The following is a 26862-nucleotide window of genomic DNA, read 5'->3' on the forward strand; positions in this document are numbered from 1 at the left end:
GCCGCCCCGCCGTCCGGACGCTCCCATCGGGCCGCGCACTCACGGGCCATGCCGACCACCCCACGGAGCCTAAAGGAGAGCAGCCCGGACCAGCAACGGCTCCCTCGCACGCTCCGCGGCTGAGGCCACCCGTCACCCTGGAAATCTGAGCGCGCGCCGGCTCTCCGCGGGGCGACGCCTCCGTTCCCACAGCCGGCGGCCCCGCTACCCGCGTGGCCCGAGAGCGTCTGCGCGTGCGCGCCCAGGGGGCGTGGCGCTCGCTGCTTTCCCGCGCGGGCGCGGGGCTCTGGAGTGTGGGTGCCGAGGGCTGAGCGTTGTAGGCGTGCGAGGATTTTCCCCCGTGCGTGTCTGCACCCGGGCCTAGCCAGCCGTTGTAGATAGCAAACGACAATAAACACAATATCTAACTTTTCCACAAAGGATGGTTGCTTTCTTCATTCTCTTGCAAGGCAGATAGGAGAGGGAGACTGAACAGATTGAAGCTTAGCTGCAGAGGGTGGTGTGCACCCTGCACTGACATTTTCTTCCTTGTTCTAGCAACAGCCCTGCACGGTGGGCTTCATTGTGCAACACTGACCTTGCAGTGCCAGGCAGAAACATGGAAACAACACCCAGGGATTGGAGGCAGATTTATTTTACGTCGATGGGCAAGGATTGGGATCATTCCCAAAATATCGGGCCCTGCCCTCCGGTGGTCTCGGGCTTATATGGGATAAGCAAGCAGGAAGTAGAGGCAGAAGGGCTTGTCAATTGGAGATTGGTTCTTACAATATGCATCACAGTGACCAGCAGTTTCTAAGAGACAGGAGCAACCGGAACTGGAACAGGAACTATTAGCTGGGCAACTAAGAAACAAGTATACTGGCGCGCAGGGTGGGGGGCATTTTCTGTTACAACCTCACAAGTAGGAATAAGGAGAGGTGAGAATCAAATTTAACATGGGTTCTGGAGCCTATTAATTTCCCATATTATCTCAGAACCCTTTCGTGGGCGAAGAAAGCAGGATTCAGAAGAGTCCACGATAACCTCTGAGCCCACGTAAACACTTGAGGACCAACTGCTCCTACTAGAAACAAATGTATGAATATCTTTGCAAAGGGCTGTGGTGTAGCTCAGTGGCGGAGCACTTGTCGGACACGCCTTGAGGCTTGGAGTTGGAGCTCCATCGTGCAGCCGGAGGGGGCTGTGGGGGTGATGTGTGTGAAAGGTACTAGTGTCATTCGTTTGGCCCATGCCTATTATCTCGCCTATTCTACCATTACAAACTGATGTTCTGGGCACCCTTAAAATTGTCTGGGTGTTCAAAAAATGTTTTATTATGGAAGACTTCAAATATTTACAAATATGACTTGAACGCTCTAGGGCCAATGGCCAAATTTAAACAATTACTACCTTATATAATCGACTATTAAACTGGGGCTGGGGGCTGGGGATTTAGCTCAGTGGCACAGTGCCTGCCTGGCAAGCGCAGGGTCATGAGTTCAATTCTCGATACCGGAAAAAAACCAAAAAAAAAAACAAACAAAAAAAACAAAAAACAAACCTGGGCTGTGATGGTGCACACCTGTGATCTCAGCACTCTGGGAAGTTGAGGCAGAATTGAGCCTAGCTTGGGCAATTTAGTGAGGCCCCGTCCACCTCAAACAAAGAAACATCAACTATTTTAGAGAACTTGGCAGAATGGCTTTGGGATGCCATGTGTGGGTTGAAAGTCCTGCTCTACCAATTAATAGCCATGTCAAATCAGGCAAGTTATTCCATTGTGTTAAAGCTTCCTTACTTGTTAATTGGGGAAGTAGCTGTACCTTCATTAATGAATTCGTATGTGAAGCATCACCATATAGTGGCACTCAATATATTACCTATTATTCTTGCACCCTTAAGAGCACCCTTAGCATCCCCCGTCCAAGTCCACCCCACTGCTTCCGGGTCTGGTGAATTTCCTGAGTAAACTGAGCAGGGGGAAAAGATTAACTTTCTGACCCAGTTATTTATGGAAATATAGAGATCTTCCAAGGAGGGAAGGTGGAAAGTAAGTGGTAAGAGTTGTTTCTGTGTTCTCAATTAAAGTCTAATTGAGTTTTCTCTTTGCAACTGAAATTATAGTCCTTGAGTTGTAGGGGTACACACAATGGACATCATGTACACAAGAATGTTGCCAGAAAGAACTGGAGAATTTTTAAATTACTGATACCACTAGGAATTTACTTCTCAAATGTGAATAACAAATGTTTTATGATTAAATTAATTTTTATTGGTACGTTTGTTACACATAATGACCACATTCATTATAGGGAATCTGTACCTGTGCATGATATATCTTAATTCTTTTTATTTCCCATTCTTTCCCCTCCCTTCAACCTTTTCATTGGTCTCGAGATTTATATCACAGATTCAAACACTGCTCTACCTCAGGACCCACCTTACTTTGGTTATTTTTCTTCCGATCATTGAAAGGCTTCCTTAACACCTTACTGCCAGCCTCCCATTACTGTCTATCATATCACCATTTAAATTTCTTTTATGGCGTTTAATATGTTCTTAAATTACCTTGTTTGTTCATTTCCTTTTCTTCTCCCCAACCCACAAAATCTTGGTTTTTTTTTTTTTTTTTTTTTTTTTTTTTTTTTTTTTTTTTTGGTACTAGGAATTGAATTCAGGACCTTGTGCTTGACAGGCAGGCGCTGTGCCGCTGAGCTATATCCCCAGCCTATTGCTACTCTTGAAGCAGATTAAAAATACATTAACCTGCAACGTTTCGACTATAAGAATTTTTGGATGGCGAAGATATTCACATTTAAAAGTATACAAGGTCTTAATCCCACGATATGTTTTGCAGAAACTTAGTTACTCCCAAGGAGGTAACCATCATCAATTTCCTCACACCACATTGTCTAGTCTACGTTCTACTCTATTTAGAAAAGACATCTTTTTTGCTGTTGTTGGTGTTTTTTTCCGGTACCAAGAATTGAACTCAGGACCTTGCACTTGCCAGGCAGGACTGCCACTGAGCTAAATCCCCAGCCCCTGTACTCTATTTAAAATTATTAAGTCCTGAGGATACACTTGTGATTAGGCCCTGCTCGCAAAGTTTTTTTTTTTCTTCTTATTTTTTGTCTGTTTGAGACAGGGTCTCGCCATGCAGTTCAGGCTGGCCTTGAGCTCACTTTGTAGCCCAGGCTGGTCTCGAACTTGCAATGATCCTCCTGCCTCTGCCTCTCGGGTGCTGGGATTACAGGCATGCACCACCACGCCCGGCTCTAAAAGTTTTTAACTGCCTCTGGGGACCCTCTAAAAAACAAAATGGGCCAGTGACTTTAATAGTTTCTGTAAGGGTTTGAGATAAGGAGCCGGGTGGGGGCTGGGGGGCGGGAGCTAGGTGCGATTCTCAGCACCAGAAAGAGGATAAAAAAAGGTTTCAACTGAGAAATTGCTTGCCTCCTTCCTCTCTTTTCAACAATTTTTGCTGGGAGTGGTGGCGCACACCTGTACTCCCAGCACTCCAGGGGCTGAGGCAGGAGTATCATTGGAGTTCGAAATCAACTTGGGCTACGAAGTGAGCTCAAGGCCAGCCTGAACTGCATAGCGAGACCCTGTCTCAAAAACAAAAACAGAAACAAAAACAACCCCTCTCCTAAAAAACAAAAAAACAAACAAAAAAAACTTCTAAGGACGCCTGGAGGAGGGAGCATATCTTTGCGCCTCAATTGGCAGTCCAAAGATAACCCAAACTGCACAGTTTAGCAGTTACTATGGTTCCCGACGCCCCGATCTGACGTCACCGGAGGCGCTTGATGATTACGCAATCGTCATAGGTAGTTCCGGCAATCTCTGCGGGCGGGGGAGCCCGGAGCCGGGAGAAACTTAGCTACTAGTGTGGCAGGGTCATGAAGAAGAGGCGGCGGCGGGAGCGAGGAGGCGGTGGTGGGGGCACGAAACTGCGGTAGCTGTCCGCAGGGCTGGTGGGGTGGCCTTGTGGGGAGGGCGTAGGCCCCAGCCCTCTCTCGGGCAGCGGCCGGGCCTCGGGGCTGAGCGCGGCCGTGGAGCCGCCTCCCCGGGACCCCTGGCTCCGCCATGTTCCGCAGGGCGCGCCTTAGCGTGAAGCCGAATGTCAGGCCCGGTGGTGGCGCCCGGGGCTCCGCTGCTGCCAAGCCGCAGCGTGGCCAGGAGGCCGCCAGGCCACCGGAACCTGCCGCGGAGCCCGCTCCGAAGCCAGTGGAGCCCGCAGATGTGCCCGCCGCGGATTTCGGGGGAGCGGAACCCCAGGAAAAGGCTCCCACGAGCAGGTAAGCGCTGCTGAGGGATTATGAAGCGAGTAAGTGCACTTGTAAGAGAGCTCCCGCCTTTGCAGTAAGTCTTTCCTTGGAGCCCGAGGAAACCAAACTGCAGTTTGTCCCTGTGCTGCGCGGGGTGCGGCTGGTGTGATTCGTCACCGTCTGTAGATCGCGAGGACCGCATGACTTCCACCGGCAGGGCTGGCAATCCAAGGATAATAGCCACAATCTCACCGTGCTTTCTCATTATTGTAGAATGCTTTATTGACATTAGTTTTTAATTTATTAAGCAGTACTTACATTTTTAAAATAACAGTTGTGTGGCCCTTTCTTTCCTCTCTCCGGCACTGGGGCTCGAACCCAAGACGTCAAGCGTGCTAGGCAAGCGCCCTGCCGCTGTACCACAGCGCCGCTGCTGGCTGCTGCTCCTGGCAAGGAAGTCTAGTTGCCGCATTTGGCGTTAGGGTGGTGGTGTTCACGCTGACCACGTTTGCTCAGCCGAGAAGCGTGGCTTGCGCGTCGTGTCCGGCGTTTGTATTTGGGACTCTTGTACTTAACAGAAATAGATTTTTTTCGGGGCAGAATGTATTCTCCTATTAAATAAGGGTACTACTACCTTCTTTAGGACTTTGAATGGAAGTCAGAGATGACTCGTATAAGCTGTCTCGCGCAGGACAGAGCACAATAGTTGTCCCCTAAAAGTTACTAGTTTTTGAAAAAGATGACTGTGCAGAGTAATTAAATGTAGGAGATGCCAGGTTAATAAGGTGTTCTGTTTTATGTTGCATATGGGAGGAAACCAGTAAACAACTAGCGCTGTTAAGTGACAGTGAGGTGGTACAAATTGTGTTTTACTGTGACAGAAAGGCGAAAATTTTTTTTTGGAGGGAACACAACTGCCTATATTACCGTAAACTGGTGCTGTAGGTATAGGGTATTTTGATAGCTCGGTGATGCTTTGTCATTTCCAAGGTTTTTTTTTTTTTTTTTTTTTTTTTACGTGAATCTACTTCAAAATTTCTACTCAAAATGAAGATACCAGTACCAGTCACTGGTAAACTAATAAAGTTCTTAGCGATTTTGTTAATTGTGTATGAATGCGTGATGATTAGTAATTTACTGTAGTCATTTTTTGGCGGAGGCGGGTTGTTGAGACAGGGTTTCCATTTTGTAGTCCAGGCTGGCCTTGGACTGACTACCTAGTGCTGGCCTCAAACTCACGGCCTGCTTCAGCCTCCAAAGTGCTGGGATTACAGGCTTGTGCCACCTGTTAAAGAATATAGTCTTGAGGCATTTATTCTCGACAATGCTTGTTTCCTTAGAGTTGACATTAGGGAGCATATTTTGTTTTTTAATCATAGCGTTTCCCCCATTTAGGTAGGTCTTTTTTTTTTTTTTTTTTTGGTTTTGGTTTTTCTCCGGTACCGGGAACCGAACTCACGACCTTGCGCTTGCCAGGCAGGCGCTTTGCCACTGAGCTAAATCCCCAGCCCCTAGGTAGGTCTTTGCTAGTTGTAAAAATCACTAGCTTATCTGTTCTGTCTGGGTGTTCAGCAAAATTGGGCAAAGTGGGAACGCTGTGTGTATTGTTAAAAGGGCTGAGATGATTTTTTTTTTTTTTTTGCCAGTACTGGGGATTGAATTGAAGGGCCTTAATGCATGCTAGGCAAACTCTCTACAACTGAGCTACATGTCCGGCCTCCAGATAGGAATTTAAGTGGGAGATTTTCTGGAAAGATTATTCTTAGTATTTTCCAATCTTAGGTAAAACTAATTGTATGAGTTTTTTTTTTTTTTTTTTTTTGGTACTGGGAATTAAACTCAGGACCTTGCGCTTGCCAGGCAGGCACTTATGCCACTGAACTATCTCTGGCCCCAGAACTAATTGTAAAATATGAAAAAAATAGCTTTTTTTTTTTTTTTTGAGACACAGTCCTGCTATGTTGTTCAGGGTGACCTTGAAATCACTATGTAGCCCAGGCTGGCCTCAAACTAGCAGTGAGCCTCCTACCTCAGCCTGCCAAGTGCTGGGATTGTAGGTATAGAAAAGTAGACTTTCCTACAGCAGAAAAGTAGACTTTTACATCTTGACTTATATTTCCTTTTTTCTTTCCTGTATTCAAACAATTTTTTTTTGATACATAGTAATTGTATATACTTGTGGGATACAGTGTACTATTTCAGTACATACAATGTATAATGATCAGAGTAATTGGTACACAGATCACCTCAAAAGTTTGTCATTTCTTTGTGTTGGGAATATTCCAAATCCTTTGTGTTAGCTGTTTTGAGATCTAAAGTAAGTTGTGGCCAATCATAGTTATCCTACAGTGCCATAGTACATTAGAAGTTGTTTCCTTCCTGCCTCAGCCTCCCGAGTTCTGGGATTAGAGGTGAGTGCCACATTCCTAGCTCCCTTGGATATGTAGTAATTAAAATTAAGTTATGTAGGCTTTTTAAAAAAATTTTTGTTTGGATTAGTGCTTAGCATATAATCATGTGCTCTAGTGTGGTTAGGGACTTGACAGTTTGAGAAAGATTACTGATCTTCATTAGAATTTGCAACTGTTTAAAAGGTTTTAAACAAATGTTGTTGGAACTTCTGTTTTAATTAATTTAGATCTCAAGTCATTGATTTTTCTTTTTCTTTCTTTTTTTTTGTGGGTACTGGGAATGGAACTCAGGACCTCACCCTTGCCAGGCAGGTGCTGCAACAGCTAAGCTATATCCCTGGCCCTATTTTTCTTTTCTTTTTCACCTTTTGGTTCTTTCTTTCTTTTTTTTCTTTTTCTTTTTCTTTTCCTTTTCCTTTTTCCTTTTTTCTTTTTTCTTTTTCTTTTTCTTTCTTTTGTTGGCAGAAATTGAACCTGGGGCTTCACATACCCTAAGGCTCATGCTTTCCACTGAACTGTACCTCCACATCCCACTTTTTGTTTTCATTTTTTATTTTTTTGGCAGTGCTGGGCATTAAACCCAGTAGCTTCCCACTTAGCTACATCCCCAGCCCTCCTTTTTTTAAATTTTCAGACAGGATCTCACTAAGTCATTTGGTTGCTCAGGGTACGTTTGTGCTTGCATCCTTCCTGCCTCAGCCTCTCAGAGTGTTGAGATTCTTCATTTTTTGGGAAAATGGGGATTGAACCCCAGAACCTTCATACTGACCACCTCGCCCTTTTAAAATTTTTTAACTTTTTTTTTTTCTTTTTGGTACTGGGAATTAAACTCAGGACTCATGCTTGCCAGGCAGGCACTCTGCTGCTGAGCTATATCCTTGGCCCCTAAATTTTTTTAACTTTAAATACATTTTAAATTTTATTAGTACATGTTTTCAGTTTATGAAGTTTATAGTCATCTTGGGGAGTGGTTACATGTACACACCACGCTTGTTTTTTTTTTTTTTTTTGGTCCTGGGAATCGAATTCATGACCTCAGGCTTGCCAGGGAAGCGCTGATGCCTCTGAGCTACATCCCCGGACCTTGTTTATTCTTTTTTAATCCCCTTCTTTCCTTACCCTCCCTCCCCTTTCAATTCCCCATCCCATTTTTCATTCTTGTTGGTATGATTTACCATAGCTCACATTATGAGGTGATATTTACATTAATTGAGGTTATTAGATTCCTGTCCATGGCACATCTTTACTCTACTTATTTCTCCTTCCCCTCGTTTCCCTCAGTCTTGTTCCCTTGGTCCACTTTCCTATTGCAAGAGGTCTATCTCCTTGTCCTCCTCCTTTTATTTTAATTAATTAATTAATTAATTTAGAGACAGGGTCTTGTTATGTAGTTCAGCCTGGGCAAAATTTTTTTCCCATCCTATTGGTCATCTCTTCACTAATTGATTGGATTGACCTGGTTGATTGGGAGTTTTGAGACAGGGTCTCACTAGTTCAAACTGGCCTTGAACTTACTATGTAACCCAGCCTCTCAGAGTGCTGGCCTCAAACTCATGCTGATTTTCCTGCCTCAGACTCCCCAGTGCTGGAAATACAAACATGTGCAACCATGCTGAGCTACTAATTCTTTTGCTGTACAGAAGCTTTTTAGTCTGATATAATCACAATTGTTGATTCTTGCTGTTACTTCTTGTGCAGTTGAAGTTCTGTTTAGAAAATCCTTTCTTACATCTGTCTTCAAGTGTTTTATCTATTTTATCTTCCAGTAGGTTTAATATTTAGATCTTTGACCCATTTTGTTTTCTTTAGTATATGGTGAGGGATAAGAGTCCTGTTTCAGTCTTTCCAAGCAGATAACCAGTTTTCCCAGCACCACTTGTTGAATAGGTTGTCTTTCCTCCAACATATCTTCTTGGCCCCTTTGTCAAAGATCAAATAGTTGACTGTGTCTGGAGAAATTCCTGTTTACTCACTTCTGTCCCATTGATCCATGTGTATGTCTTTGTTTTAGTGTTGTACTGTTTTTTTTTTTTTTTTTCCCAGTACCGGGAATTGAACTCATGACCTTGCGCTTGCCAGGCAGGCGCTGTGCCGCTGAGCTAAATCCCCAAGTTAAAATTGTTTTTTTAGTGTTGAACTGTTTTTATCAGTATTGCTTTGTAGTATAGCTGGAAGTCAGGTATGGCTATGGCTCCTGCTTTGCTCTTGTTGCCCCAAATTGTTTTTGCTGTTCTGGATCTCTTCTGGCTCCATGTGACTTTTAGGATTGTTTTCTCTAGATCTGTAAAGTACGCTGTTGGTATTTGTTTTTTGGAGGTAGAGTCTCACTATGTAGTGTAGGCTAGCCTTGAACTCACTGTGTAGTCCAGGCTGTCCTTTAAACCCACATCTGCCTTCCTGCCTCAGCCTCCCCAGTGCTGGGATTACAGGTGTGTACCGCTGTGCCCGGCTGCTGTTGGTATTTTGATTGGGACTGCATTGAACCTGTATAACAGTTTTGGAAGTATAGCCATTTTGACACTATTGGTTCTCCCTACCCAGGAGCAGGGGACATCTGTTTTCTGATGTCCTTTTCAATTTCCATTTTCAGAGTACTGTAGTTTTCTTTGTAGAGATCTTTCACTTCTTTGGTAAGGTTAATTCCTAGGTATTTCCTGTTTCTTAAAGCTACTGTGAATAGTGTTGTTTTCATAGTTTGTTTATCTAGCTTATTATTGGTGAACACAAATGGTAATGATTTTTGTGTGTTGATCTTGTATTCTGTTACTTTATTGAAATTGGTTGTTCTAAGAGTTTTTTGTTGTTGTTCTTTGGGCCATCTAGGTGGAGTATTGTGTCACTACAAATAATGATAATTTGAGTTCTTCCTTTCCTATATATATCCCTTTTATTTCGTACTCTTTCCGAATTGCTCTGGCTAATGTTGAATAGAAGAGGTAATAGTGGACATCCTTGCTTTGTTCCTGATTTTAGGGGAAATGCTTCTATTTTTTTCGTTTAGTGTGATGCTGGCTATTGGTTTGTTGTAAGTAGCTTTTATCATATTCAGGTATGGTCCTACTATCCCTGTTTTATTCAGAGATTTTATCATGGGGGTATTGGCTTTTATCGAAAGCTTTTTCTGTGTCTGTTGACATGATCATATGTTTTTGACCTTGCTTCTGTTCATGAGATATATTGTGTTTATTGACTTATGTATGTTGAACCATCCTTGCATCTCTAGGATAAAACTTACTTCTTCATGATGTATGATTTTTTTTGATAATGAGTTGCATTCTGTTTGCTAATACTTTGTTGAGGATTTTTGCTTCTGTGTTTATTAAGGAGATTGGCCTTTAGTTTTCTTTTTTAGTTGGGTCTTTATCTGGTTTTCAGATCAGGGTGATACTGGCTTCCATAAATGAATTTGGGAGCACTTCATCACTTTCAATGTTTTTGAAGAGTATTGGTGATATAACATCCTTAAAAATTTTATGGAATTCAGCAGTGCATCCATCAGGTCTTGGGCTTCGTTTTTTTGGTTGTGGTTGTTTGTTTTTTTTGAGACAGTGTCTCCCTGTGTAGTCCAGGCTGTCCTTGAACTTTCTGTGTCATTGAGGATGGCCTCTAACTCACTGCAGTCCTCCTTCAGCTTCCCAAGTTCTAGGATTACAGGTGTATGCCATTGTGACTGGTTTGGGCTTTTGTTAGTTGGTAATTTCTTTATTACTGTGTCAATTTCATTGCTTGTTATTGGGTTGTTAAGCATATTTATGTCTTCTTGGATTAGTTTTGATAGTTTAGATGTATCTAGGAATCTGTCAGTTGCTTTAAAATTTGCTAATTTGTTGGAGTGTAATTTTTTGAAGTAGATCTATCTTCTGGATTTTCACGGTGTCTTCTGATTTCACTTTTTTTCTTTTTTTTAGTATTTTAAAATTTTGTTGGTACATTTTAGATATACATAATGATAATTTTCATCATAGGGAGTTTGTACCTGAACGTGATGTACCTTGTTTCTTTTTTCCCCATCCCGTCCCCTCTCTTCTCTTACCCTCCGCTGTCTTCAACCTCTCTTCTCCTCCTTATTTAGAAAAGCTTTGTTTCCATTTTTTTCCTTCTGGGTTTTTCTTTGTCCCTTCTTTCTTTTCCCCCTCCCTCTTTCCTAGTTCCCCTTCTCATCTGAACATTTTTCCCCATTTCCCAATATTTATTATAATACCTGTTACACATTTTGGTCTCTATTTACACTTTCAGTTTCTCACACCAGAGAAACAATGAGATATTTAAACATGTATGTCCAATTTATTTCACTTAAAGAGTATGATCTTAAGGTCCATCTGTTTAGGTAGAGATGTCTCAAGCTTATCCTTCTGTATGGCAGAATAGTACTCCATTGTAAAAAAAAAAAAAACCCACATCTTTATCCATTCATCAGTTGATGGGAATTTGGGCTGTTTGCAAGATTTATCTATTACAAACTGTGCCACTGTAAGCATTAGTGTGAATATATCGCTGTGGTATGATGCTTTTAATGCTTTTGGGACGATACCAAGAGGGGAATAACTGGGTTGAACGGAAACTCTAGTTTTAGTTTCTTCAGGACTCTCCACAGTGGTTTCCACAGTAGTTGCACCAGTCTGCACTCCCACCAACAGTGGAGAAGGGTTCCTTTTTCCCTAAAGGCCCACCAGCATTTGTTTGGTAGATTTCTTGACAATAGTCTTTCTGGAGTGAGATGAAATCTCAGTGTTGTTCTAATGTTCATCTCTCAAATAACCAGTGGTGGTGAACATTTTTTCATATATTTATTTGCCTATGTGTATTTCATCTCAGAAGTGTTCATTCATTACAAATGCCCATTTTTGGATTGGTCTGGTTTTTTTGAGTTCTTTATATAGTCTAGATATTAGACTTTTGTCTGAGGAACAGCTAGTGGAAATTTTTTCCCACTCCGTGGGTTGTCTCTTCACTCTGTTGGTGGTTTCTTTTGCTGTGTAAAACCTTTTTAATAAGATCAGATGCTAGTTGTTGTTTCTTTGTGATATTGCCTATGTGGTCAGGGTTTCATGCATAAAGTGTTTGCCCTCTCTTATGTCTTCTAGGGTTCTACCTATTGTATCTTCCAGAAGATTTAGTGTTTTTGCTTTAATATTTAGATCTTTTATCAATTTTGATTTGAATTTAGTGCATGGTGAAAGATATGAGTCTAGCTTTATTCTTTCTTTCTTTATTTTGAGGGGATTTGCTGTAGCCCAGGCTGGACTTGAACTCACAGTGAATCCTCCTGCCTGAGCCTCCCAAGTACTGGGATTACAGGCATGCAGCACCACACCTGGCCAGTTTTAGTCTTAGGCATATGGAAAGCCAGTTTTTCCAGCACCACTTATTAAAGAGGCTGTCTTTCTTCCAGTGAAAGGTATTTGGCTCCTTTGTCAAAGGTAAGATGGCTAAATATGTCTGGAGTTGTTTCTGCATCTTCTAATATGTTCCACTGATCCTTGGGTCTGTTTTTTTTGCCAGTACAAAGCTGTTTTTATCACAGTACCTTTGTAGTATAATTTCAAGTCAGGAGTTGTGATCCCCCCAACCCCCGCCTTGCTTTTGTTGCACAGAATTGCTATGCTATGCCCCTTCTGGTTCCAAATGAAAATTTTTTTTGTACTTTTATTTTTATTTATTTATTTTTTGAGACGGGTTTTGCTATGCAGTTCAGGTTGACCTCCAACTCACTTTGTAGCCCAGGCTGGCCTCAAACTTGCAGCAATCCTCTTGCCTCAGCTTCCTGAGTGCTGGGATTGTAGGCGTGTGCCACCACACCTAGCTACACTACAGAATTTGGTTATTAAATCTGGAAGTCTTTCAGTGGAGTTTTTGGAGTCTTCTATGTAGAATATCATGTCATCTGCAAATAGTGATAATTTAACTCCTTCCTATCTTTATTTCTTCTTTGTCTTGTCTAATTGCTGTGGCTAAAATTTCCAAAACTGTTTTGAATAAGAGTGGTGAAAGTGGACAGCCTTGACTTGTGCCTGATATTAGAGTAAAGATTTTCAATTTTTATCCATTTACTATGATGTTGGCTGTTGGTTTGTCATTTTGTAAGACTGAGACAAAGACCATCTATTCTGATTTTCTTTTGGGTTTTTATCATGAATGGGTGCTGGATTTTGTCAGAAGCTTTTTCTGTATCTATTGAGATGATCATATGATTTTTGTCCTTGGCTTTGTCAATATAATATATTACATTTATTGATTTGCGTATGTTGAACCATCCCTGCATCCCTGGGATGAATCTTACTTGGTCATGGTGTATAATCTCCTTGATGATTTGTTGCATTCTGTTTGCTAGTGTTTTTGCATCTGTGTTCATTAGGGAGATTGGCCTGTAGTTCTCTTTCTTGGTTAAGTCCTTCTCTCGTTTTGGTATCAGGGTAATGCTTGCTTCCAGGAATCCATTTGGGCAAGGATTGCTTCGCTTTCAATTTCATTAAAGAGTTTGAGAAGTAGTAGTATTAGGTATTCTCTAAATTTCTTGTAGAATTCTGTGGTGAATCTGTGAATCTGTCAGGGACTGGGCTTTTCTTTGTTGGTATTTTTTTTTTTTTTTTTTTTGGTACTGGGAATCAAACTCAGGATCTTGTGCTTGCCTGGCAGGCACTGTGCTGCTGGCTATCTCTGGCCCTGTTGGTAGGTTTTTATTTACATCTTCAATCTGATTGACTGATATTATGTATTTAGAGTTTTTATTTCTTGATTCAACTTTGATACTTCATATGTATCTAGGAATCTGTCCATTTCTTCTGCTTTTTCTGTCTTATTATAATACAGGTTCTTGAAGTAGGTATTGATGATCTGGATTTCTGCAGGATCCATTGTGATCTCACCCTTTTCATTCCTAATTGTATGGATTTGAGTCTTTCCTTTTCTTGATAAGGTTGGCCAAGGGTTTGTCAATTTTATTTAATCTTTTAGAGAATCAACTCTTCCTTCCATTCATTGATTTATTGATTCTCTGTATTGTTATCTTAGTCACCATTGCATTGATTTTTGCTGCTCTTTTAATTTACTCCTATTTACAAGCTCTGGGCTTGACTTACTCTTCTTTTTCTAGAAGTTTGAAGTTTAACATTAAGTTGTTTATTTGCACTTGCTCTCTTTTCCTGATATAGGTATTCACTGTTACATATTTTCCTCATAAGACTGCTTCCCTTGTGCCCCATAGGTGCTGGTGTGTTGTATTATCACTATTGTTTAATTGTAGAAACACTCTGATTTCTTCTTTAATTTCATTTGTGAACCATCGGTTGTTCAGGAAGGTGTTACTTAATTTGCATGTTTATGAAGTTCACTTTGGGTGACATCACAGTCATGTTCCCTGCACAAACACGAACATGGCCATCTTCCCCAGAATCATGAAACGAATTAAGTTTGTGAACCAAGTTACCACTGTATATCTATTAAGTCCAAATGTTCAAGGGTGTGATTCAGCTCTGATATTTCTCTATTGGTTTTTTTGTTTAGTTCACCTGTCTCTTCTTTGCAAAAGTGAGGTGTTAAAATCCCCTATGATGATTGTGTTAGTATTTAGTTGATCTTTTAATTTTAGCAGTTTTTGTTTTATAAAGGTAGGTGTTCTAGTATTTGGTGCATGTATGTTTATCAGTGTTTCCTCTTCTTGGATTGTTCCTTTAACTAGTATGTAGAGACATTCTTTGTCTTTTCTAATCAGTTTTAGCTTAATGTTTACCATCTCTGATATCAGAATTGCCAACCCTGCTTGTTTTGGGGGTCCTGGTGCATGAAATGTTGTTTTCTGTCTTTTAATTTTTAGTCTGTGAATATCTTTTTGGGTTAAGTTTCTTGAGTGCAACAAACTGTTGGATTATGCTTTTTCTAGAGCCTCATTCAATTGCTTTGTTGTTACCGCTTCAGAGAGGCCAGGTGGGTGGCTTTCAGATTGTCCTACCTCAATGCTCCCTGGGCTTGCCTTGGTGAACTGGATGTCTGGGGCTGCATCTTGTTTAAGTGTCTTCTCATTTTCTTTTCCTTTTTTAGTTTAATTCCTGGGGTGATGCTTGTCAATTGCCTATGGTGGGTTGCTTTATTGCTAGTATTTAGAATCCTTAGGAAATGACTGCTTCTTCAAAGTGTCTTGCAGGTGTAGCTGGCTTTTAGATTCTGAGTCTGTTTCAAGATCCTGTCTCTTCAATTTGTTGGGGAGGAGAAGTTGCTACCTGTTTGGCCCAGTCCCTGGTTGTCTGGCACTGTGCCACAGTATTTTCTGGGTTGGAAGTTATTTGCTCTTAGGGCTTGAAATATTTCACTCCAAGCTCTTCAGGCCTTTAGGGTTTGTGTTGAGAACTCCATTGTGATTCTAATTGGTTTAATTTTATATGTGATTGTTTTTCTCTGGCTGCTTTTAAAATTCTGCTTTTTGGAGCCTGTTGTGACACATGCCTGTAATCTCAGCACTTGGAAGGTTAAGGTGGGAGGATCACTGTGAGTTCAAGGCCAGCCTGAATGCATTTGTGATTCCCAAGTAACTTCTTTGCCAAAGATTCTGAGTGTTTACATCCTGGAACTCCTCTGACCCTTCTACCACAGTACTGAAGCTAGTCAGACTCAGGACTTCTTTCCGCCAGCCTGCAATATTCTTGCAGAGTCTGATCCGGTTAAAGTTCTTCAGTAAGGGATTCTTTTTTTTGCACCAGGAATCGAACTTAGGACGTTGCGCTTGCCAGGCAGGCGCTTGTGCTGCTGAGCTATATGCCCGGCATCAGTAAGGGATTCTTGATGTCCCTCTCCCTTTGTGTGATGGTGGACTCAGTCGACAGATTCACTGGCATGAAATTGTCCACTGAGTTAGGGTTATTCCTATGTAATCAAATCAGCCATAGTTGTAAGAGGCTAATCTGTTACACTGGTGTCTATCAGGGTTAGTTGAGAGATAACATACCATGAGACCCTGTTGTGGATCTCCTTTCACACTAGAGAAGAAAGCCAGAGTTATATTGAAGGCATCATAACAACCGAAGTCTAAATGCAACAGCTGTCTTTTTTTGGTGGGGAGGAGTACTGGGAATCAAACTCAGGACTTTGCACTTGTCAGGAGGCAGGTGCTGTGCCATTGAGCTATATCTCTGGCCCCACTATCTTTTTTCATAGCAAAACCTCCCAGCATTCAACAATGATTTTACAGAATTATTTGAAGCCTAGGAGTAATGTCAGAAAGGGGAAGAGAAGAGACAAAAGAAAAAAAAAATTTGTTTTGAACCTCTGCTTTGTGATATGGGAAGGATGACATGGGGGGGTGGCAAAGGATCCTAATGATGGTAAAGGTATGTTAATATGTTTAGATGGGGATGGCAGGGGAAACTGGGCACAAAGTTGGTAGTAAGAAATGGGGATGGCACTGGGTGTGGTGGTGCACGCCTGTAATCCCAGCACTTGGGAGGCTGAGGCAGGAGGATTGTTTGCGAGTTCGAGGCCAGCCTGGGCTACAAAGTGAGCTCAAGGTCAGCCTGAACTGCAGAGCGAGACACTGTCTCAAAAAAGACAAAGAAAAAAAAAAAAAAAAAAAAAAGAAGATATGGGGATGGCACTGCATAGAGAGCCCAAGCTGACCTTGTGGCGGTCTGGAGAAGTCCACATTTGTAATCGCAGGGAAGTTATTGGAATTCCAATAAGTATTTCCAATCTGCCACTTCCAGTGCAACCCAGGTGAGAATAAAGAGACCAATACACATCTGTAGTTGTGGGGAGCCCAGGGGCTCCTAAGTCCAGTTAGAACAATAGGTAACAGGAACAAAGGACCCCAGGCCAAACACAATTTCTGTAATTCATGCAGAGAGGAGTGGCTCCAGAAGGTATGAGGGACTGTGAGCTGGGCTCGGTAGAAGGCATAATACACCTCTGCATCATGCAGACGGAGGTATGCAGAAAGAGTAATCTGCATAGCACAGTTGAGGAAGTATCTTGTGTTTTGGGGTCCCTGCTTCAGCTTTGATGTCCGGCGTTCATGCTCTGAGTTCTTTCTTGAGCTTCAGTCTCAGCAGACAGGGTGGTGTCACTTGGCCTAGCTCGGGCATGTGAGTTGGAAGCTGTAAGCGGGGCATCACTGACTGTCACATTATTTTAAATGCTAAGCATCAGTACCTCAGCTGGACCCATTTGCACTGCTTAAAGCCAACTGAGGGAGTAAAGAAATATCCTACTCAGCTCTGTGTGTACCAATACACAGAATTAGTGCCAGGTTTAGTGAAAATGGAGACAAATGCTATTCTTTCAAGGAGAGCTATCCCTGTGATCCTCCACAGGACAATACTCTATGACTGATGTGAATATTAGGGAAAAAACTCATGGGAGACAAATGAAAAGGAAGAGAGGAAACAAAAGAAAATTTGAGACAGAATAAGAAACAAGAGAACAAGCTGGGTGTTGTGGTGCGCGTATAATCCCAGCACTCGGGAGGCTGAGGCAGGAGGATCTTCGAGTTCGAGGCCAGCCTGGGCTACTAAGTGAGCTCAAAGCCAGCCTGAATTGCATAGTGAGACCCTGCCTCAAAAAGACCAAAAAAAAAAAAAGGAAAAGTAGGAGGGATATAAGGGACAACAGAGAATTCTCTTGCCTTCCATAAACTATATTGGAAGAAAAAGGTAAGAGGAAGAGAAGCACATGCAGAAACAGACATGCTCATAAAAGAAAAAAGGGGAAAGTAATGAAATAAAATTGAGGAGAAAATGAATACGAGGAGGAAAACTGAAAAAAAAAAATTAAAAAAATAAAGAATTATTCAATAAAATAAAAAATAATAATAAGTTTTCTATTGTTCTAGGCACCCTTTTCCTCAGCCTAGGATAAGGAACAGAGTTCAAGCCAGGCCTTATCTCTGTTCAGGCCTGAAGTCTGAGGTGGTAGCCCACCGCCAGAACGGTGCTGGGTGCAGACCTCCGTGTCTGGTGTGCACCAGCGGCGGGCTGCACTTCCAGGCCTGTGTAACTCAGGCTCAGCCTGGCCTCTGACCACAGGAGCCAGGCTGTGTTCACTAGCCTCAGCCCCTCACTGGGATTCCTGCAGCCTGCTCTCCAACCCGCGGCTGTCCCTCACCTGTCCCTCACCCATCTACCGGGGGCCCCATCCACTTAGGGACTGTGTGGAACATCAACTGTGGCCGCGGGCACTGTGCCGCGGGCACTCACCCATTGTCGACTGCAAGTCCACTCTGGAAGCAGTCTCCTGCATTTTTCTCGCAGGTTCCAACTGCTGCTGTCTCAGTCCCAATGTGGTTTTCTGGCTCAGTGAGCGGAAGTTTGTAGTTTCACTTTGTCTCCCAGCTAGCGAATGGCCAGCTGCTGTCCGGCAGCGAGGTTTGCAAGGTTCCCCTCTCTCCTTTATTTCTTCTGTATCAATTAGACCCCTCCCCTCATTTGTCAAGTCCCTCCTGGTCTGGAGTAACCGCCTCTAACTTCGCTGGCTCCCTAAACTACTGTCAGACTCCAGACACTTTGTCCTGGAGAAGCTGTGTTACGGGCACTCACTGCTCCGTCATTTTCCCTAAACTTACACCTTTTAAATTTTGAGACAGGGACCTGGCTGAATTGCCCAGGCAGTGTTTGAAATTGTGATTCTTTTGTCTCAGCTTTCTGGAGTGCTGGAATTATAGGCCTGTTTTATCATGCCCAGATCAATTTAAAAATTAAAAAAAATTTTTATTAGTACCTGTTTGCATTACATAATGATCACATTCACCATGAGTTCACACATGTATGTAGCACATCTTAATTCTTTTTGCTTTTTAAATTTAAATAATGACGCTTACTGCTATGGAATCTTACCAGATTAGGTGTTATATTTATATGTATGTATGTGTGTATGTATTTGAGACAGGGTATCATTGTAGTTGAGGCTGGCATTGAACTTGATATGTAGCCCAGGCTGACCTCAAAGTCTTGGTTCCCCTGTCTTAGCCTCCCAAGTGCTGGGATGTCAGGTGTATGCCACCATACTGAGCTCACACTACGCTTTAAAACTAGTGTATAGATAAAAGATTAATTGTTCTTTTTTTCTTTCTCTAATTTCAGTAGTGCTGAAAAGATTGGTGGTGAAAATAATGTTGAAGAATCCTGTACATCATCCTCTTCTGTTTCCCAGCAGAGAAGGCGACTATCAAGTACTTCCAGCCTGGCTAAACCTAGTGTCAGTGTTCCTCCACAGTCTCCTCCCTCATCTACAGTTAATCAGGGTGTTCCACAGCCAAAACCCGTTCCAACAAAAGAGAAACAGCCATGCTCAGACAGATACCGAATATACAAAGCCCAGAAATTACGGGAAATGTTAAAAGAAGAATTGAGAAAAGAGAAGGTAAGGGAGAAAAATCACAATTTTCATGTTACCTTCTAAATTTCTGTTTGTTTATTTATTTATTTGAGTCAGTGTCTCACTATGTAGTCCACACTAGCTTATGTGACGCAGCCCGGCTGCAGCAGGTGCAGGAGAGTCCTGCAGGAGGGAAGGACAGGGGCGAAGAGACAAACAGCGCAGACACCAGAGGTCCTTTTGGTGGGCCAGGGGAGCAAGGCTCCTCCAACACAGAGAAATGTTTTTTGCTTTATTATATACTTTGCAATTACATATGAGACTCTTAGATACAATGAGGTTTCTATTTTAGTTACAGATTCAGACATGGTTGACACACTGGCCTCAACCCTAGCAGGAAATCAACTTTTCTAAAGCACATAAAAGGAGGCAAAAAGATCAATTACTAAGTGTTCTTGATTAGGTATAATTTTTCACAGAATTGTTCACTTGTATACTGCACAGCAGGACCCACATTTACAATATCTCCATCTAGAGCCAGTCCAGCACACACAGGGCGTTCGCCTAATGTTTTCCCACGCACTGAGGCTGGCGCAGCGCTCCCCTCCCGTTCCAGTGTGCGAACACCACCACACAGGAGTTAGAGGACTGACGCAAATCTCTGTGGTGGCTTTTACTTCCCCTTTCAACCCTAGAGGGGTGCCTTTCATCCTGGACTCTCATTCCTTAACTACTTCCAGTTCTGATCCTTCAGGTTCCTAACCATCCTTTATCAGTAGCACAATGAATATTTGGAAAGCTGTGATTAATAGAGAGTAGAGAGAGAGGCCGCACACCCGTCCCATGCAGTCCCTGCTTTGCAGGCATCTGCTATCAGTCCTGACTTTGTCAAGAAACTGACATTGGATGGTCTCCTGCACTTATGTAGTTCAGGTTGGCCTCAAACTTATGGTAATCCTTTTGTCTCAGCCTCCCGAGTGCTGGGGTTATAGATGTGCACCACCACGCCTGGCTAGATTTCTGTTCTTAGTTTAGTGTGGTGTCATTTGAGAGAAAAATAAACACTGGTAGCCTTTGGTGAGGAACAAACCAAGTAACATCTGGTTTTGGTGGTACTGGAGATTAAACCCAGGCCTTCATACTGAGCAATGTGCTTGGCTCTTTTTTAAACTTTTAATTTTTGAGACAGAGTCTTGTTATGTCACTGTGTTGCCCAGATTGGGGTCAGACTTTCGATTCATTTTCCATGGTGGTCTAGGGTTAGGATTCGGTGCTTGCGAACTTTGAGTTGTCCTGCCTTAGTCTCAGTGCTGGGGTTACAGGTGTGGGATACTGTGCCTGGGTCTGTGTGACAACTCTTCTGCTAAGAGAATATCTGTTTTTGTTAATAGAATGGCTGACAAGTGTGAGTGGACTGCAGAAACTTACTTCTTTTTTTGTTGTTTTTTTTTTTTTTTTCCGGTACCAGGAATTGAACTCATGACCTTGCGTTTGCCAGGCTGGTGCTGTGCCGCTGAGCTAAATCCCCAGTCCCAAGAAACTTACTTCTTTTAACGTAGTAATTTTTACATGTTTGATTCATTCATAGTTTTTAGTTTTTGATAAAGACAACAAGTAAAAAATTTCCTAAACATGCACATAGATACATAAAAATATTTATAAAATAAACATTCAGTCAGATTTTTCCTTTGAAGATGTCCAAGTGACACATGGTATATTTATTTGAATTAAAACAAGTATAGTTGGACAGTATAAGTTGTAATTTTTTTTTTTTTTTTTTTCCGGTACTGGGGATTGAACTCACGACCTTGCGCTTGCGGGCAGGCGCTGTGCCACTGAGCTAAATGCCCAGCCCTTTTTTTTTTTTTTTTTTTTGGTACCGGAAATTGAACTCAGGACCTTGCACTTGCCAGGCAGGTGCTTGTGCCGCTGAGCTATATCCCCAGCCTGGTAATGTTTTCTAAAAGGATGATATGGAAAATTATGAATGGAAAAAATTTGTGCAATGCATGTACCAGTCTGTGTTCTTTTTATTTTTTGTTTTTTTATTATTTTTTTTTAAAACGGTCTCACTGTGCAGTTCAGGCTGGCCTTGAGCTCACTTTGTATCCCAGGCTGGCCTCAAACTTGCAATGATCCTCCTGCCTCAGCCTCTTGAATGCTGGGATTACAGGCGTGTGCCACCATGCTATGTTCTTTTTAATCTTTTTTTCTTTTTTCTTTTTTTGTTTTTTTCCGGTACTGGGAACTGAACTCATGACCTTGCGCTTGCCAGGCAGGCGCTGTGCCGCTGAGCTAAATCCCCGGCCCCTGTTCTTTTTAATCTTGACAGAAATTTTTTTTTTCAAGGACAGTAGTGAAGCATGTTTGCTCTAGAATTACTTACTTAAACTTTGAATCTTTATTTTTAAAATCTTTATTTGTTTTGAAGCAGTGTCTTGCTTTGTAGATGAGATGGGTCTTGAACTCATTGTGTAGTCCAGGATGGCCTCAGATCTGTGATGATTCTCCTGCTTTAGCCTCCTCAGTGCTGGAATTACAGGCATGTGCCCCCACATCTGGCTGGTTTTTTTTGAGTTAGGATTACGGTGTGTCATTCATGCTGACCTTGATCTTAGAATGATCCTTCTGTCTTAGTCTCCTGAGTGCTGGGAGTATAGGCATTTGTTACAATACACAGTTTAAAGTTTGAATCTTAACTTTATCCCTTACTAGTTATATGACATTGAGCAGTTTTAAGAAATTTTTTTTGGTGTATTTTTTCATTTGTAAAATAGAACCAATAAGAGTATCTAGAAGTGAAACACATTTGAAGTAATGTCTAAAAAATGGTAAGTATCCCAAAAAATGTGAGCTCTTATCACTAATTATAGAGTGAGTGGTGTCTCCCCCCCCCCACCTTGGACCTGCAGATCAAACCCAGGGGCCTCATATGTACTAGGCGAATGCTCTGTCTCTGAGCTGTACTTCTACTCCAGTAAGCAGGATTTGATACATGCTTTTATCCAATTCTAGCCACTTTATTTTTTAAAACTAAAGACTATTAAAGATAATGTACTGCGACTTTTTTTTTTTTTTTGGTCTTTTTGAGACAGGGTCTCGCTATGCAGTTCAGGCTGGCCTTGAGCTCATTTTGTACCCCAGGCTGGTCTCAAACTTGCAATGATCCTCCTGCCTCTGCCTCCTGAGTGCTGGGATTGCAGGCGTGTGCCACCACGCCCGGCTACTACAGTGTTTTAACGTTGAATTTACATTTTTTTTCCCTAAAATGAGACACAAGTGGAGTAGGACTGCTATTAAAGCACTGGTGACAAATGCAGCAGTGGACTGTACATTTACATGTAGTATACCTGAAATTCTATGTTTATAAAAGTAGATCTCTGTGTTCTTATGTGTATAGAAACAGTGGAAAAACAAATATGCCATAAATGAAAGCCAGATGCCTCCTGATCGTTCAAAAATGACCATGAGAGACTTCATATATTACCTACCAGATAGCAATCCAATGTCGTAAGTCATACTTATTTCTCTTTAGTTTATTTGGTGTGCAATGATTTAAATATCATTTCTAGCATACAGTTTAATGTTTTCCAAAAGCATGTATGTTGACAGAATTAGTTCTTTCAGATGAAAGAACAAATCTGTTGTTCTTTTAGATGACATGTGTAACAAAAGTTTTTGATCTTATTTTTTTGTTGGTGCTGGGGTTCGTACACAGGGTGTTTCTTGTGTGTGTACTCTGCTGCTGAGAGTGCACTCCTGCTGTTATGGTGCAAGTTCTGTAGTTGCTTTCTGGGGATGGTAAATACGTGCCCTTTATTGCTGAGATTAAACATAAGTTCCTCTGTTACATTAATTATGAGGATATAGGAAAACCATCTAATCAACTTCTGTATTGTAATTTCTGTCTCTTCTATACTAGAACTTGATTTAAAAGTGAGCTTATTTTTATGCTGGACCTTGTACTATAATACAGTGACAGTTTGATGAACACATTCTGGAAGAGCAAAGCTCTAATCAGAGTTAGTCTGAGCTGGTGTCAGGCAGAAGGCTTATAATTCCCTTCTTCAGCATTGTGTTGTTTATGGGTTAGCAAGTAGAGGTAGCATAGTTTTCAATATAGGCCTTTTTTGGGTTTACCCAGTCTTTTACCCAGGTAAAGGAAGGGCCAGAAACCAAGGTTTTGAGCTGTTTGAAATCTAGACGTTGGAAACAAGCCACTTAGGCCACTTCATGCGTCCAAGAGTGCCTCGTTACTAAGGAATTAGAGACTGAAAAATTCTCCCTCCTTTCCCTTCTCTTTCTCATACCTCCCTTCCTCCTTCTGCTTTTCTTTCTTTTTCTCTCTTCCCCATGTTTCTTCTTTTTCAGGTGGATATTGATTGAGCCCAGGGTATATTATTCATGCTAAGAATACACGGTGCTAATTCCTCAGCCATGACTGAAAAGGTTTTTTTTTTTTTTTTTTTTTTGGTACCGGGGAATTGAACTCTGGACCTTGCATTTGCCAGGCAGGCAGTTGTGCTGCTGAGCTACATCCCTGGCCTGAAAAATTGGTTTTTGGATTGCATCATTATTTAAGCTCAATGGAAAAAATAAACACATGTACACACACATTGAAGATAGGATAATTTCCTTCTTGCTTAGAGATAGAATGAATAAGATATAAGTGAATATTTATTAAAAAGTATTTTGTTATTTCTGTTTAATAGTTCTTCACTGGAACAAGAAAAGAAAACTGAAAAATTATTGGCTCCAGTCCAGACAAGAGAGTAAGCATCTCATCTTATTCTTTTTTGAAAATATTGTATCATGCATACGTTTTTTTCCCTTGTTGCTGGGGATCAAACTTGTTCTTGCTCATGATAGGCAAGCTCTCTATCACTGTACTACAGCCCTAGTCCGATTATGGGCATGTTTTTAAAAAAATGATACCCGGTGGTGTTTCCTATTGTAGTTAGATTACATTTGATTGAACTTTAAAAATAGACTCATTTATGAATTAAAGTTACTGCTTTATTTAAAGCAACGTGATGGCTAGGCATGGTGGTGCATGCCTATAATCCCAGCACTTGGGAGGCTGAGGCAGAAGGATCACCACGAATTTGAGGCCAGCCTGGGCAACATTGTGAGTCAAGGCCAGCCTGAATTGCATAGTGAGACCCTGTCTCAAAAAAAAAACAACAACAACATGAACACCTCACACTGTTCCTGCAATACATAATTGAGCAAAGTTACGATTTTAAATTAGTTTTGAATGAAGAAGTTTTTGTTTTGTTTTAGGAATATAATATATTTACATGTCCAAAATGGAAGAGGAACAAAATGAATGCTGCAAATTTTTTTGTGTTTGTTTTTCTGCCATCTGGAGGCAGCAAAAATACAGCATTCCAATTCTTTTCTGTATAAATATCCAAGCAAATGTGTATTTTTACTTTGTTTCAGACATTAAAGTTAGCAGGCTACATGTACTGTCCTCCCATAGGTTTAGTCTTGATGCCATTAGATGTGGTCTTAGTTTTTATACAAGCTCCTGTATGCCTTCGGCATCCCATCCTAAGTTAGCTTACTCTCAGTAAATCCCATCACGAGACCTCCTGGGCGGTTACTGCAGCCTTGTACTGTATTTCAAAGTGAGGATTGTGGAAGCCTAGAGAAACATTAGAGGGGGTGATCTTTGGGCTGTCCCTTCAGAGGCCAAGTAATTCTTACCATTTTCCCAGGATCCATATTCTCTTTGAAAGCAAAACTCTGAATTTTAAAGATAGGTTATAATTCTCAGGTTTATACTTATATTTGCTTCAGTAAAAGTGCAGACTGCCAGGCATGGTGGTGCACATCTGTAATCCCAGTACTCAGGAGGCTAAGGAAGAGTCACAGGTATGAGGCTGGCCTGTGCTGCATAGGCTGGCCTAGACCTGTCTTAAAAAACCATCCCCCGCAAAAAGCCAAAGCATACAGCATAGTAGAGTAGAAAATATATTGGATTTGGAATCAGGTTTTAAAAAACCAAAATACAGTAAGGAGCAAGAATTCCTGGTGTGGTATTGTACAGTACAATAACTAGATAGAAATTATGTGCTGTCTTTTTTTTTTTTTTTTTTTGGTACTGGGAATTGAACTCATGACCTTGCGCTTACCAGGCAGGCACTGTGCCACGGAGCTATATCCTGGCTGTACTGTCTATTTTTAAAAAAACTAGAAGAAAGATTTTTTTTTTTTTTTTTTTTTTGGTTTTTCTCCGGTACTGGGAACCGAACTCACAACCTTGCGCTTGCCAGGCAGGCGCTTTGCCGCTGAGCTAAATCCCCAGCCCTTAGAAGAAAGATTTTTAATGTTTTCACAATAAAGCAGTGATAAATGTTTGAGGGGATAGATATGTTTAACTTTATTTATTTATTTATTTTTTCCCAGATACCAAGAATCGAACTCACGATCTTGTGCTTGCCAGGCAGGGGCTGTGCTGCTGAGCTAAATCCCCAGCCCCTGTTTAACTTGATTTAAATGATAAATGTTTGAGGGGATAGATATGTTTAACTTGATTTAACTAAACGTTACACGATGTATACATGTATCAGAACCACAGTATTCCATTAGTATGTATCATTTTCATGTTTTCTGAATCAGTTAAAAATAAAGCTAACACAAGTATACAAATATCCTTCTTTAAGAGAAAAAAAAAACAGTTGTCTTTGGCTTTTTACCCTGCTACTGTGTATCTAGAGGAAAAGTTACTCATCTTCTCTAAGGCTTGGATGAGTTAGGAACATTCTAACTCAGAAGGGTTGCTCTTAAGAGTTAATAAAGTGATCTGGAAACCATTGCTAGGTAAATATAAGGTTTATTACTGCTAATTCCATAAGACTTGGATGATTTACTTTGACAGTATATTGAGATAGGAAAGATGAACATTTATTTCTGTTTTATTTTATTTACCTTTCCTGGTGCTGGGGATCAAACCCAAGGCCGTGTACATACCAGGCAAGAGCTCTACTCCTGAGTTACAACTCCAGCCCCATCTCTTTAAAAGAGTAGAAGTTTCTTTCTAAGTGCTATGAGATACAATTTGAGAAGATCGTAGAGATGTCTCCTCAACAACACAGTATTTTCAGTTAGGTTACAGGGAAAGTTGGAACTAGCTGAAGGTTTAATTTGTGATTATTTATTTTAAAAGTTTATACTATGCAGGAAACTTCTTTGTGTATGTGTGCTGTGTATCGGTGTCAGGAAGAAGAGAAAGGTGGGTGGGTTAATATTCTAAATTAAAAGTTACTTAAGAGATGTACTGGTGTAATGCAGCGTGAGAGTTTTTTTTTTAAATTGCTGTTTTTGGTGTCGGGCATAGAACCTGGGGCCTTATGCAGCCGAAGCATACACGGTACCACTGAGCTACACCCGCAGCCCCTAGAAACACTGCTCATACCTGTGTAGATTAACTTACTGTATATTCAGCAGGCACGAAAGTCAGAGTGCTCTTGATGCGGAAGACAATGAAGCAGTGGAAGAGGAGACGGATGATGGGCCGTTGCTGGTTCCGAGAGTGAAAGTGGCCGAGGATGGTTCCATTATTTTGGATGAGGAGAGGTAAAACAGAGGCAGAGACAGTGAAATAGGTTGTGGCTTTGTGAGAGTAACATACCTGGTCTAAGGGGGTCGTGCTTCTGACCTTGTCATCGTCGCTTAGACCCCATTGCATATATTTGCATCATGAATGCTGTCAACAGAAAAGTGGGTTAGATTAATCTGTGATTTTTAGCGATTTTTATGTGTTGTGTATGAAAAGATGAGACTGCTGTCATGTCATCCATTAACCTAACAACATTGTTTAACTGATAACTGAGTCACACTGCTGAACTGATCACATGCTGTTTTGCCCTGAGGATTTCCAGGATGGACTC

The 26862-nt window shown here is 41.5% G+C and overlaps 2 protein-coding genes across 6 annotated transcripts in view; one reads left to right on the forward strand and one right to left on the reverse strand.

Moving 5' to 3' along the window:
• LOC102027587 (small EDRK-rich factor 1) overlaps positions 1 to 234 on the reverse strand; it is a 4405-nt gene extending 4171 nt beyond the window's left edge. The window contains exon 1 of the mRNA XM_005413924.2: positions 44 to 234. Coding sequence (XP_005413981.1) covers positions 44 to 50 — 7 coding nt within the window. The 5' untranslated portion in view covers positions 51 to 234. The remainder of the gene's footprint in view (positions 1 to 43) is intronic.
• A 3601-nt stretch (positions 235 to 3835) lies between these two features.
• Positions 3836 to 26862, forward strand: part of Bdp1 (B double prime 1, subunit of RNA polymerase III transcription initiation factor IIIB) — a 99587-nt gene continuing 76560 nt past the window's right edge. For 3 of the 5 annotated variants that reach the window (XM_005413925.2, XM_005413926.2, XM_005413930.2), the window contains exons 1-5: positions 3836 to 4286; positions 18730 to 19009; positions 22365 to 22474; positions 23677 to 23736; positions 26417 to 26548. In XM_005413925.2, coding sequence (XP_005413982.1) covers positions 4075 to 4286; positions 18730 to 19009; positions 22365 to 22474; positions 23677 to 23736; positions 26417 to 26548 — 794 coding nt within the window. In that variant the 5' untranslated portion in view covers positions 3836 to 4074. The remainder of the gene's footprint in view (positions 4287 to 18729; positions 19010 to 22364; positions 22475 to 23676; positions 23737 to 26416; positions 26549 to 26862) is intronic. The other 2 variants (XM_005413927.2, XM_005413928.2) reach the window with 2 other exon arrangements.

The sequence above is a fragment of the Chinchilla lanigera genome, unplaced genomic scaffold (genome assembly GCF_000276665.1).
Source record: "Chinchilla lanigera isolate Chin_1 unplaced genomic scaffold, ChiLan1.0 scaffold00174, whole genome shotgun sequence".
Lineage (NCBI taxonomy): Eukaryota > Metazoa > Chordata > Mammalia > Rodentia > Chinchillidae > Chinchilla > Chinchilla lanigera.